The sequence below is a fragment of the Salvia splendens genome, chromosome 19, assembly GCF_004379255.2.
Source record: "Salvia splendens isolate huo1 chromosome 19, SspV2, whole genome shotgun sequence".
NCBI lineage: Eukaryota > Viridiplantae > Streptophyta > Magnoliopsida > Lamiales > Lamiaceae > Salvia > Salvia splendens.
Genome location: NC_056050.1, coordinates 26,870,358 through 26,884,132, shown reverse-complemented (window position 1 = coordinate 26,884,132; position 13,775 = coordinate 26,870,358). Strand labels below are relative to the sequence as shown.

General features: G+C 36.4%; 2 protein-coding genes across 6 annotated transcripts; one reads left to right on the top strand and one right to left on the bottom strand.

The window, feature by feature from the left end:
* The first annotated feature begins 906 nt into the window (after positions 1 to 906).
* On the top strand, positions 907 to 6,126 carry LOC121780277 (transcription factor BIM1-like). 5 transcript variants are annotated; one of them, XM_042177818.1, is made up of 12 exons: positions 907 to 1,101; positions 1,210 to 1,401; positions 1,508 to 1,588; positions 2,923 to 3,291; positions 3,702 to 3,816; positions 3,958 to 4,091; positions 4,159 to 4,267; positions 4,677 to 4,746; positions 4,829 to 4,924; positions 5,070 to 5,461; positions 5,548 to 5,677; positions 5,759 to 6,126. In XM_042177818.1, the coding sequence occupies exons 2-12, from the start codon at positions 1,377 to 1,379 to the stop codon at positions 5,840 to 5,842; spliced, it is 1,605 nt and encodes a 534-aa protein (XP_042033752.1). In that variant the 5' UTR covers positions 907 to 1,101; positions 1,210 to 1,376; the 3' UTR covers positions 5,843 to 6,126. The 5 variants fall into 5 exon arrangements, with proteins under 5 accessions (XP_042033752.1, XP_042033755.1, XP_042033751.1 ...); XM_042177821.1 differs by having other exon boundaries at positions 1,204 to 1,401; positions 5,073 to 5,461; XM_042177817.1 differs by having other exon boundaries at positions 1,204 to 1,401.
* A 2,110-nt stretch (positions 6,127 to 8,236) lies between these two features.
* LOC121780438 (rhamnogalacturonan I rhamnosyltransferase 1-like) lies at positions 8,237 to 11,541 on the bottom strand. Its single transcript, XM_042178069.1, has 8 exons — positions 10,721 to 11,541; positions 10,250 to 10,317; positions 10,050 to 10,138; positions 9,767 to 9,932; positions 9,405 to 9,694; positions 9,105 to 9,309; positions 8,859 to 9,016; positions 8,237 to 8,767 (listed from the first exon to the last, which is right to left on the bottom strand). The coding sequence occupies exons 1-8, from the start codon at positions 11,040 to 11,042 to the stop codon at positions 8,509 to 8,511; spliced, it is 1,557 nt and encodes a 518-aa protein (XP_042034003.1). The 5' UTR covers positions 11,043 to 11,541; the 3' UTR covers positions 8,237 to 8,508.
* Between the last annotated feature and the right edge of the window lie 2,234 nt (positions 11,542 to 13,775).

Genomic DNA, 13,775 nt, shown 5'->3' with positions numbered 1-13,775 from the left:
TTGCGCTTTTTGCCATCTTTGTTTAAACGTCAGAAATTAATTGCTTCAATGGATACAAAATATTTCACCAGATAGAAAAAATTACATTATTATTTTATGTTAATACTAAAATTTTCATTATTGTTTCACCAGATATTTTTTGTATTAAATTTTCACCAGATATTTTTTATCCTACATCAAGTTGACAATATCTAAACACATAATATGACATTATTTTAAAATAAAAAAACAAACGAATAAAACTTTTTACGTGATTTATTTAAACTCAATCTTTTAATACTCCATTTGTCCCACTTTAGGAGTCTCATTTGAGTTCGACACGGGTTTTAAGAAATGTAAAATAAAGTTGGTGAAAGAAGATAGTGGAATATGAGTCCTACTTTTATATATTAGTTTTATAATATAATGTGAATGGAAAAAAATTAGTGAAATATAAGCATATTACCATTTATGATATATTTGAACTGAGACTTTTAAAATGGGACAGAGAAATTCAATAACATTACAACATTTAATACTAAAAGTGTAATTATCCCTAACTTTGACATGCGATTTATAAGAATATTTAATAGTAATGTGATTTATAAGAATATTTAATAGTAAAATTTAAGAATATTGTATAGTGATAGCATCATAAATATGGCTCAAACTCCAACATGATTTATTTAATTAGGAAACAATGGTAAATCGGGATCAACAAAATCCCTTACAAAACTCCACTTCCCAATAAAAATACCTAAATTAAATAATCTGTCAAACGCCGTTTACACCGCCGTAACGTCGTTAACTAAACGCCGTTTATTCCCAAAATACGAAAACGAAGACGAAGCACTAAAAAGCCCCACCACCATTTTCTGCTTACATATACACACACATATATAAATATTTAAATGTGTGTTTGTGTGTGAAATGTGAATAATAAAACAAGGAGACTTCTCCATCCACAGATGAGAAAGTTTGTAGAGAGAGAAACGCACATCCATCTCTCTCTCTAAAACCTCTCTGTGCCTCCTTTTGTTAGGGAATTGTGTTTGATTCGAGCTGGACCTACCACCGATCCCCCGCTTAAAACCACTGTTTTCCAGGATCTGGAGCTGAATTGTGCGTGAATGAATCTCGATTCAAGTTCAGCGCCTCCTTTTTTGCTGCTTTTTCATTGTTTTTGAGCTGAATTGCGTGTGATTGAGTTGAAATTGTGTCCAGCTGCAGATTCTGTGAAGGAGGAGGAAGTCATGCTGATGATGTTCATCTGAATTGGAGCTGAATTGTCGGAGAGGATTTGTTGAGAGAGAAGCGGCGAATGCGCCTCCGATCTTCGGCGGATCTGATTCGGAGCTCGAATTTTATGCGACAGAAAAAAAGTTGCAGAAGTATACATGGAATTGCCGATTGGAACTGAAGGTAAAATTGCGAATTCGTAGCTGAAATTCTGGGGGGAATTGGATTGGTTAGTGTGATTGTTTATATTTTGGGGATTTATGTGATGATTCAGTTTTGTCGCCAACAGGAAGAAAGGCGACTCATGATTTTCTCTCACTGTATTCGTCGTCAGCTGCACATAGCCAACAAGATCCGTCTCCCTCGCAAGGTACATACATTATTTTTTCGTCGATTTTCAATCTCAATTTCCCAGGAGAATTTTCGTATTTTTTTCTTTTTGCATGCTGCAGTTATTTATGATTCTTCAAGCCTTCAAATCCTCTGGAAAATTTTTATGAGATATGGAAAAAAGCTTAAATAAATAAATAAATCTCGTTCCATATTGTACAAGCTGTCCGATCTTATTCATTCTCTATCAATTCAAATATATCTTCCAAATTTGACTATCAAACAGTATATTTTCTTTATATTTGAGTAAATTACAAACTTAATTATATTACTACTACTTTTTTTTAGGCTGATGATGATGGGCAAAAACCTAGGTTGTGTGGTTTAAAATTGAAATTAATTGGAGGAAGAAAATGATATGAAATGGAAAAGTAAAAGAGAAAAAGGAATCGGAAAAAAATAAGTGAAAAATTGGTGGGGCAGCGGTAAAATAAGGGGATTAATATTGTTGGTGGGGAAAAGAAAATAGGAAATTATATTGCGAGGGCAACCACGAGTGGCGCAGTAAATGCACCCGTAACCCCATCGGCGCATGTTAGATCCGGGCATTTGTCTTTAGGAGTGGGCCATCCCTTGGATTGGCTGACATTGCTAAATCCAAAAAGGCTCAGGTTAGAACTTACTTAGTGATGAGCTCATCTTCCTCCCATTTTCGTCAATTCATAATTTCACAATTTTTTATTTTTATTTTCTCATTAAATATTTCTAGGATATGTGTATGTGTGTTGAATTGGGTTGATTATTATGCACGAACTGGTTTATTTATATTTTAATTAAAAAAAATTATGTTGGCAGTGAATTTTGATCTGTATAGTTTAAACTGTACATGTTTTTACCCCATTAATGGACCCAAATAAGGATTCAGTTTTGATTTTACTGCAGTTATAACTTAGAGGACTTAAATATCACAGACAGAAAGTGTAATAACTCAATTTTAGTGAAAATTCTTAGTATTCATGTGAAGACAGAACGTACCAAGATATAATCTAGTAGTTATAAATTAAAGATGTGAACATTATACTTTTTTTAGTTTTTTCTTTCCATGGAAAGGGCATTTATTTTAATGCCATCTCCTCTTTCACGTCAGATATGTACTATAACAAGTAAAGATGATAAAAATGTGTTATAATGAATTTAGGAATAAGGGTGTGTGTGAAAAGGAAAGAATTCATGAGTAGGCATGGCAGATGTGTAAATATCTTGTAATCTGCTAGGCTTCATGGATGCATTTCTATTGAAGATATATTATTTCAAAACATCAGCACTTGAATCATAATGGTTAATACTTTTCAATTATTTATACGGAAACTGTAGGTGGCTACCTTAAAACGCACGACTTCTTGCAACCGTTGGAATGGGTGGGGAAGCATGTGACAACGACGAAAGAAGATATTAAAGCTGGGGTGGCTGCTGTCGATAGGCCTCCAGCTCCAGCTCCTCCGGCCTCGGGGGAGCATCTTCTTCCCGGTGGCATTGGGACGTACAGCATCTCTTATTTCAATCGAACGGTGTTAAAACCTGAGGGGGGCTTGTTTACTCAGCCGAGTAATACGACCAGGAATGACGAAACCTCAAACTGCAGTTCTCACTCAGGAGGTAGTTTCTCTCTATGGGATGAATCTGCGGTTAAAAAGGGAAAGACAGGGAAGGAGAATAGTGTTACCGAAAGACATATTCTGCGAGGTATGTTTAGTTACTTTTGGTTGGTTACATTCTTAAAATGCAGATTCAGTGACTACTTTTCAACAAGAAACTGTTACATTTTTTAGCTGGGACTCTTGTGAATATAGCTGTTTCAACTTGTACTTACTCACTAGTTGCGTTCCTTCTTTGGGATGAGAACTTGTTACTTCATAGTTAAGGTTATCCAAGCTTGGTGCAAGATGGACATGTCCATATAGATATTGGGCTTCCAATTTATGTCATGATTTATATAAGGAAAGATATTTGTTCTTATTCTCTACATTTTGTTAAACCATGCTTGTAGGTGTCCCTGGCCATCAACAGTATTAGATTAGATAGGACTCTATTTGATCGCTGTGAAAACACTAGTTTGAATTTTTACTGATGCTGGTATTGCTCATGATTAACAGAAGCAGGCGTTAATGTGGTTGGAGGGAAATGGGTGCCATTCCTCGAAAAGCCATCACAGTCCTCTTCTAACCATAAGCACGCCGCCACAAACTTCAGCTGTTTCTCATCTTCGCAGTCAGTGACTTTTTATTCCAGTTTTTTTTTTCCTTTCTAGTCTCTGGCCATCACTGTTTCGAGCAATTTTTTTCTGATCATATGACTACAGTAATTTATAGTACTAACTCATATTATTTGGACCTTATTGTGTCTTCTCAGGCCATCATCATCTCAGAAGAACCAGAGTTTCATGGATATGATAATGACATCAGCTAAGAATGACCAAGAAGACGAATATGATGAAGAAGAAGAAGAGTTCACCATCAAGAAAGAGCCATCACCCCACTCGAAAGGTTTGTTTTTCTCATTTAAAATAACTGTGTAAACTGTCTGCATTATAATAATATTCATATTTTACAGGTAATATGTCTGTGAAAGTTGAAGCAAAGACTATAGATCAGAAGCCTAATACGCCACGCTCTAAACACTCGGCTACAGAGCAACGAAGGAGGAGCAAGATTAATGACAGGCATGCTTCTCAGCCCTCACCATTTAAAGTTCACAAAATCTATTCACGTCGTCTAGAGTATTATAACAACCTATTATCTTAATGTCCTGAAATTAGACTTATTTTTAACAAAATTTATCATGTCTCTGCTTAACGTGATTTCCAGTTCCATTCCACATTCTCTGTTCTTATTTCTGAAACTAGGATGTGTGTTTGCAAGTTTGTTACTAAATGGAATTTGAATTCTCAAACATATTTCTTGAGAAGTACGCACTATTATATGTTTTTAGGCAGAAAAAATATTATGAATTTGTTGGAATACAATGTTTAATCCTTTTGGAAAGTAGAAATATTCATCAGAAGTTTGTCACAAAAACATTCCTGCATCTCTAAAAACCTACATTCTAAGATAGTTTTTGGTGCTCCGCAGATTTCAGAGACTGAGAGAGATCATTCCTAATAGTGACCAGAAGAGAGATAAGGCATCGTTCCTCTTAGAGGTACGCGCAGATAAAAAAAATCTGTCTATATTAAGAAGGAATTCATCAACTTTCAAACTGAGGTTGTGTACTACGTTTACAGGTTATCGAGTACATTCAGTTTCTACAAGAGAAAGTAACCAGATATGACAGTTCCTATAACATCTGGAATCATGAGCCATCCAAAATGATGCAATGGGTAAGTTTATATTAATAATTCAGCAATTGCAATTCCTAAATGGCTTCCTCCTCTCTATTTCTGTGTTTTAACAGCAATTACCATTCCAAAATTATAGTGTTTGCATATCATAATAACTTGATTGCTGACTTTCTAAACTTTTTAGCAGAGGAACGAAGGTTATGTAGAACGTGCGCGAGGAACAAGCACTGATTCAGCTCCAGCGACAGTTTTTGGCAAGAAGTTCGATGACAGCAAAGCTCCCGTCTCCCCCAGCCTGCCAACCAGCGGTCAAAACCTAGTAGACTCAGACTTGAGCACTGCAACTACATTGAGAGAAAGAGTGGTTCAACCACCCGAGTCAACATCAAAGCCCGCGACACTTCATTCGCCAATGAACCCAAACATCTTCACTCTTGGTAGTAGGACAGCAAGCGTTCCAGCTTCCCCAATCTCACCAAAACAGGCATCCGGTGTGGAGAAAACTATGACATGGCCTCCACAGGAACTGACCATTGAAAGTGGCACGATCAACATCTCTAGCGTTTATTCCCAAGGGTGAGTGAGCGCTCTTAATCTGCACGTCTTGTGGAAACGATATTTTTAAAACCTCCCGTTCTAACTTAGCACGTTCGACATGCCAGGCTGTTGAATACTCTCACACAAGCTTTAGAGAGATCCGGAGTGGATCTATCGCAGGCCAGCATCTCAGTACAAATCGACCTGGGGAAGAAAGCAAACAGCATCACACATTCTTCAACCTTCGTCTCCAAGGTAGTAGACGTCTTTCTTTTCTTCTTCTCCTTACCTGTTGATCAAAACTCGAATAGCTTGATAAAACCATGATCATGGCAGGATGATGAAGTCGATGCCACCTTACCTCGTTCTTCAACCGGGAAGGAGCCAGGGCGTGCTGCGAAGAAACTAAGGACTAGCTGAAGCCTGGTGCAACGGTATAGTATTATTCTTTTAGTAGTTGTATTTGTTCATTTTTTCGGGTTCCGTTTTCGACAGAGCGGTAATGCCCGATTCAGCAACCATTGTACATGTGCTTTTTTGTTATTTTCTCCATGTTTTTCCACCACTATCTGGGATATACTAATACACATATCTCAGCACACAAAAATGTTGTCTTTTTATGTACTACTATTTGTATGCTACTCTATTTATCATATGAAAGAGGCTTCCATTATGATATTAGGTAGCCCTACTTTTGATTTCAAGTCTTGGTTGGTTATTAATTACTCTCTCTGTCCGTGATTACACGTCTTACTTTTACGTGGCTCGGTTTTATCTCAACAGTGGTTTATAGATTTTAGTCTTAAACATTTGATAAAATTTGTTGATTCTTCGACATGCGGTAGTTGGACCCATGGAAACACGAATCTTTTGGTAAAGTCGAAAATTCGTTTGGAATTTTTTTGTGGGACTGATACAGACCAAACGGGAGAACTCATCCCAAAAGACTAGCCTGATAGGAGAGAGAGTCCATTTAATGTGGGAATTGAGTCCGTAACAGGGACATTTTTAAGCAAAACGATTGGTACTTCTTCGGCATTTGTCTTATGATTGGGATATTTTCGTTAAAATGTTAAAACGATGGGACAAAATGTAATATTTACACTATTATTCCTATATATTTATGAAATGAATACTATTATTTTGATGCATACAATATTGAGTATGGTATATGGCTCGTGGATAATTTATTTTTATAATAAACACAACTAGGCATTATCATTGGAAAATGGTGGAGCCTATTTATTTTGAAGTGAAGGTTAAAAATCATTAATTTATTCTCCTTTAATCGAATTGTCGCAATTTTTGAATTAGTTTAGTAACGATTTTCAATTCTGATCCAACTTTGGTGTACTCTCAAAGTAACCATCCCACTTACACCTAATTTAATCATCATATCATATCTTTTTGCATAAATTTATATGGAAATTTATTATGATTTGTATACTCGAGGCTAATTTCTTGGATCATACAAATTATATTATTTTCCACACTGAATTTCAAGCAAAAACATTTTCTTCTTGGGATCGATCAAGTTAAATTCTCGAACAAACACACTATCCTATTTAATTAATTTGCACAAATTTATTTGATCGTAGAGTGGTCCACTATTTTTTCCATTTTCAATTAGATTATAGTAGTAGATAGTAGTATTTCTTAAGAATATTTGAAGGTATAGAAATGTGATTGGTGATACAAATTTATCACAAATAGCAAGGATTTAGTAGAGATAATTAAAACAAATTTTGATTTTCTTGCTCGATAAATCTTCGCCACTTGGCGTCACGCATCCACCTTGTTTGAATGAATTTATTTAGATAAAATTAATATAGTACCTTACTAATTCTTGATTATAGGTTCAAATTCTGTTTTTTAAACAATTTAATTTTATTTATTGCAAGTTGTAAAAGCCAAATCATGATAAGGATATAGGTCATAGAGCCCAATTATAAAATAATAATAATAACTGAAGATTTTGATCAGCATTAATTACCGGATAAACAAGGCCAATAATTTTATAGTCTACTATCATCCTCAATTATTTAGCAACAATATACAATTATATGAGCATGATATTGCACTTCTCCCTTAACCATTTGTCCTTTCTTTTTCTTTTTTATTCTAATAAATCGCCGTCCTCACCATTCGAATATAAATATTTTGCTTAATTATTTTAGATGGCGCAATAATCAATGTATGTACATTGGACAAAGTTTTGAAGTTTTAGAATATATACCTATACATGTTTATTTTAATAGCTTCACTATTCAGTGTATACACATTGCGTCTATATTTTTGAATTCTCTTGAGTTATAGGCTTAATAATTATGTAGAATGATCATAATATCTAATACTACTATAGTATTTACATGTGTACATATGTATAATGCACTTTAGAATTTTTAAAAGATCTTAAATGGAGTATTATGATGACATTTGCCATTCTTTGTTGCTAAAATATTCAAATTTAATAATTGGAAAATGTCAAGCTGACTTTTTTGTATTGTTTCACATGAAATGTGATCTCATACTCGCTAGATGAAAGTCCATGATGAATCTTAGCAACATTCTCTAAATGATGTTGACACCTTTTGAACTAAAATTATTAGTCAAACTAGAGAATATCAAAATAAATAGATGTGGTTCAGGAAAAAAACAAAAAACAAAAAGATCCCAGATCACAAAAATTAAATGTATAAAATATGTAACAGTCACACACAGTAAAATTTTACATTACAAAAGAACAAGTCAAGAAAGATCTTGAAAAGAATAAGAGAATTATGAGAAAAATGAGATAGGAAAGAGGGTTGAGAGTTTGGCAGTAAAATCAAATCTATATTTGCTTCTCTTTGTGTACAAATGCAGAGGAGTTGATATAAACCCCATTGAAATGAGAGGGTAGATTTTCTCTATACAAGAACTGTAATTATTGAGTTGGATAAAAAGAACTACTTCATCAAGCAGCACTTCCCTAACCCCCTCTTGTGGCCTTTCTGCAAGTGCCCTTCCCAATCGAAACCCGCCTTCTAAAGGTCGATCTTCTCTGCTCTCGATCCATCGCACAGCAGCTCATTCGTGTCAAGGTTTCAAATACTAGTCAGTTCTAGTGGTTCGTCTTCACTCTGCGTTTCCAAACACTCGTAGGGGTTGGCGTAGAAGTAATCTTCTTCTTTAGGTCGGTCGGGAATCACCAATCTCTTGGTCGGGTTTCCCATGCGTGCAGCGTGAGCGTCTTTGACAGCAGTAGAAAACTGATCCCAGTTCAGTGACCCGGAGTTATACCTGTCTATCAATTCGACTAGCAGCTTTCTGTCGAGCAAAATGGTCTTCTTGTATCCAAGATGTCTAATACCCAAACGAAAAAACGCAACAGTCTCATCAAAGAGTTCAACAGATCTATAGGCATCGTATAAAAAACAATGATCACGGATGATACCTGCGATGCCCTTCAACGACTTTAGCCATATTTCCATCGTACGTGGGAACAAAGATATCACTCTCCAGGGAAACAAGATAATCAAGAGCCGCCATCTGAGACGAGTGATTCTGGAAATACCTAAGGTCGGAAGAGTCCAACAATGTTTCCTTCCTCACCTATTATATATAGACGAAGGAGATGATGAATACATCAAACCATACAAGTCACAACTAATGCTTATAACAGAGTTGGTATATTCCTCACCAGATTTGGATACGATGCTCTGAGACTAGAAAGTCTTCTTTCTCCTCGATAGATTTCCCCAGCAGCTATGTAAATCTGGATATTACGATCTATGTCCAGTGCCCGTAACGTGAGGGCAGTTTCTTCAGGTGTCAAAGGGCATAGACCTTCTCTCCTTTTCAGATCAGAATCTATAACCTTCTCTTTCCACCACGGGTAGGCGTATCTTTAAAATAATGTGCAAGTTAGCTACGAGCCTACAACACACAGAGTATTCTGGTACTATAACAGACATTGGTGAAGTATGAACCAAAGCATTACCTCATTTGTGTTAGTTCCTCCACCTCGTCCGCACCACAACCCTGTGTACAACCAGAAAAGGCTAGCATGTCCATCTCGTATCTCAGGTGAAGCACGATGAATGGACCATTTTGCCTAAGAATTGTAATGACTTTTCTGCCCAGTTCCTCTATCTGAGGTGTAAACCTCAAAGCACCAAAATTAACTCTGCAACGGAGCCTCTGAATGTCCATAGGCTGATCGTTATTGGCAAGCCGAGCATCTGTTCTGTTCAAATGGACAACTTTATATTTCTGGATCAGTGCAAGAATCTGCAAGCAAGAAGAAGGAAAGATGAATAAACTTGTAATCTGGAAGAGCAGAAAACGAAGAGCAACACGGACCTGATTGTGATAGTACGAAATATCTGACCAACTAACAGGGGGCATGGTATAGATGATCCCTAGCTCTACCCTCCTCTTGACCCTCGGAGGCAGCTCCTTGAGTATCCGAACTTCATCTCTCAAGGATGTAATGAAATGATCGACATCAAATATGTCTTCAAACTCACTGCAAACACTCAAAACATCTCTATTTAGGCCGGCGAAGCATGTTTTCAAGACTCGTGAATGAAATAAGCAGCTACTGAATAACTGAATGGATATACATGTGAGTCAGCAAACAGACCTAGGATCATTCCAGAATGAAGTCTTATCAAGTTCAGGAACTACCAATGTAACATTAAGATATCTTGCAATGGCAACCATGTCGCATATCTGCAAGCAAAAAAGTCGAGGTTACACAGCCATTCGAGGTAGAAGGAACCTAAAAGCCTAAACGAGGTCCGTAGAGCTCAATCTCCGATCATGTCAAGGTTCGTTACCCACCGCAGCCCGCATTTGATTAAGCCCTCCGTTGCACGAAACCATCAAGTAACCGTTGTTCTTGTAAACCCCTATCAGAAACACATGGTTTTCGAATCATAGATCAGCACAAGATACTCATTCATGTGGCAAGCATTCTGATTTCTGATTCAATTCATGAGCATGAAGGCGATAATCAAAGCACACTAACAACAATCAATTCACTAATGAAAGAAGAAAACAGTTCATCATCTCTGGAAATTAATTACTGAACAAGTTTTGTGAACTAAATCCATTGAAATTAACGACCTCCACCATAACTACAAAATCAATAAATGAGGCACAGCAATCAATGCACCATGGAATAAAGCACAATCAAGCTCCAAATTCATCAACAAACGCATCCACACAGAAATAGAAAACGCAACCGTTAAAATCCCTAGATTCAAAGTCCCCTTTTCCATCAAATCGAGATAAAACACAACCGACACTCACTCTTTGGAGGCAAAACCCTCGCTAGATGCGACTGAGCATCCAAGGCGGCGGCCGCCGCCGACTCCTGCGAGAAGCAAGACGGCCAGCCCTTCAAAACACGAAGCCCCCGAGTCTCGCTCAATGCCGTCAGCTGAACTAAGCAAGTCCCCAGCAAAATCGACGTAGTCGCTCTGATTATCCAAAGCTTCATCCTCGAACGCGACACGACGCCGCTGTTTCTCAGCTTCTCCAGCTTGTCGCCAGCAAACGCCGCCGTTTTGAGCCCCATTATCCCCCACTTCCGCCTCCGCTTGCTCTCTTCGCAGTCCGTCAATCTACACATTCCTTCCAATCGCCTCTCTCTCTCGATAAACTACAATTTGCCTGACCACTTCGTTTATGCACAGTTTGCACCAAAATTGGGGAAGTCTGATTAAATTGCTGGCAGATTCAACTATATAATTGCTCCAGCAGACGGAAAATCGACGGAAAATGATTAAATTAGAGGTGCATTACTGAAGTATGGTGACTGATGAGTCGATCTTCACCAGTAGATCGACGAAAATTGGAGGAGGATTTAGAAAAGGCGAAGGTTTTGAAGAGGATTGCAGTGAGAATCGGTGGCGGGAATGCGGCGGAGAAGCAGCAATGGAGGTTGAAGGGAGGAAGCTGCATCTGAGGGCAAGCTCCGAGCTGCGATATATAAGGCGAAGCGATATTGAGAGAGAGAGATGTAAGTGCGTGTGTGTGTGTGTGTGTGTGTGTGTGTGTGTGTGTGTGTGTGAGAGAGAGAGAGAGAGAGAGAGAGAGAGAGAGGGTGTTGGTGAATTAGTGTGTGGTGCAAATCAGAGGAAAATGGAAATGTTGTGTGAATAAGAATGAAATGTCGACCTTTCCCGATTTAACCTTCCACGAGGCTCTAATCTAATGTGCTCGCCTCCACACTACGTTTTTGTGTCATTTACTTTGTTTGCAATTAGAAGAAATCTCGGTTTGCCATTTTAATTAGGATTTCGGTTCATTTTTCCATTAAATGGTCTACTCATAATTTATTATAAAAAATGAGATTCACATTCGACTATTTTCTTTCACTAATTTTACTTTATATTATTTTCGTCTCACAATATGAGTCACATTTGTATAGGCGTTGATTTTAAAAAATGTAAATAAAAATCGGTTGAATAAGTTAATGGACTACGAGTCTCATTTGTATATATATATATATATATAGGGATGTATTCATTTCCTTTTTGTATCTTTCGTTCTTTGTTCTTTTTAATCTCAGCCCCACGATTTTGTCATCCGACAGTTAGATTGGTGTCACGTGTCATTTAATAATGCAGATTTTCAGTTGAATAATGCACACCGACTAATAATGCACCATTATAGTGTAATAATGCAGATTTTCAGTTAAATAATGCACACCGACTAATAATGCATCATTATAGTGTAATAATGCAGATCACCTGGACCGTTGATGAATGAGATCTAACGGCCCATATTAAAAAGAATAAAGGATCTAAGGGATGAATAGGAGAATAACGCTCCCTATATATATATATATATATATATACATATATATATAGGATTGTGATCAAGATAGAACCATTCTTAAACGTAGAACAAATGCCAAACGGAGGTCGTTAGATCTTTTAATCCAATGGTGTTGATTTGCACAGCACCTTCCCATTACAACAAAAACTATTATTAATGGGTGAATGCAGAGAAGTGAAAAAATAAAGCATGCATGGACTCTTCTTCGTTTCATTCATTCTTCCATCAACATGTGAGTTTTTTCACATGTTGAGTCCGGAATGTCGTGAAAACATAGTCTAATATGTATGATTTTTAATCTTGACCGTCATTTTTTCCTCATCCAATGAATAAAATATGTAGAGTTCTACGTTCTACACTTAAGAATGGTTCTATCTTTAACACAACCCTATATAGGATATATAGGGATGTATTCATTTTCTTTTTGCATATTTCCTCCATTTTCCTTCTTGATCCCAGCCCCACGATTTTGTCATCTGACGGTTAGATTGATGCCACGTGTCATTTAATAATGCAGATTTTCAGTTGAATAATGCACACCGACTAATAATGCACCATTATAGTATAATAATGCAGATTATCTGGATCATTGATGAATGAGATCTAACGGCCCATATTAAGAAGAATAAAGGATCTAAGGGATGAATAGGAGAATAACGCTCTCATATATATATATATATAGTTGTGTTAAAGATAGAACCATTCTTAAGTGTATAACCTAGAACTCTACATATTTTATTCATTGGATGAGGAAAAAATGACGATCAAGATTAAAAATCATACATATTAGACTATGTTTTCACGACATTCCATACTCAACATGTGAAAAAACTCACATGTTGATGGAAGAATGAATGAAACGAAGAAGAGTCCATGCATGCTTTATTTTTTCACTTCTCTGCATTCACCCATTAATAATAGTTTTGGCTGTAATGGGAAGTTGCTGTGCAAATCAACACCATTGGATTAAAAGATCTAGCGACCTCCGTTTGGCATTTGTTCTACGTTTAAGAATGGTTCTACGTTTAAGAATGGTTCTATCTTGATCACAATCCGATATAATATATATATATATATATATATATATTAGTTGTATAAATAAAACGGGGGTGGAATAAATTATTGGAATGTGAGGCCTACTTATCATTTATGTTAAAGTGGAATGTGATTCTTATTGTGAGACAGATCGAAGTGACAAAATGTGACTTTATTGATAGAGGTAATATTTCTTAATCAGACAGAAATGACAAAAATGTGTCGAAGTCAACCAGGACTCTTAATCGGGGATGAAGAATATTAGTTTTATAATGAAATTTAAGTTAAATGAGTTAGCGAAAAATAAAGTACTATAATTAACTTTGATAGTAGTATAAGTTAAATGAGACTCATATTTGCAAAACGAGACTTATATTACCATAGTGAGGGAGCATTTTTTAATTATGTCATCTCACAAGTCCATCGAAAAAAGTTTTTTATATTTATTTTCACATTATATTGAATTAAAAATAGGTGTAGATAAACT

What these genes read in the sequence shown, in the direction of transcription:
- LOC121780438 (XM_042178069.1), bottom strand. Translation starts at nt 11,042, where the DNA reads ATGTGTAGATTGACGGACTGCGAAGAGAGCAAGCGGAGGCGGAAGTGG. An exon ending in TCATTCTGGAATGATCCTAG is followed by an intron (nt 9,933 to 10,049) that starts GTCTGTTTGCTG and finishes GAGTGTTTGCAG; the next exon opens with TGAGTTTGAAGACATATTTG. An exon ending in GAGCATCGTATCCAAATCTG is followed by an intron (nt 9,017 to 9,104) that starts GTGAGGAATATA and finishes TATATATAATAG; the next exon opens with GTGAGGAAGGAAACATTGTT.
- LOC121780277 (XM_042177818.1), top strand. Translation starts at nt 1,377, where the DNA reads ATGGAATTGCCGATTGGAACTGAAG. An exon ending in AGGCATCGTTCCTCTTAGAG is followed by an intron (nt 4,747 to 4,828) that starts GTACGCGCAGAT and finishes CTACGTTTACAG; the next exon opens with GTTATCGAGTACATTCAGTT. An exon ending in CTTCAACCTTCGTCTCCAAG is followed by an intron (nt 5,678 to 5,758) that starts GTAGTAGACGTC and finishes TGATCATGGCAG; the next exon opens with GATGATGAAGTCGATGCCAC.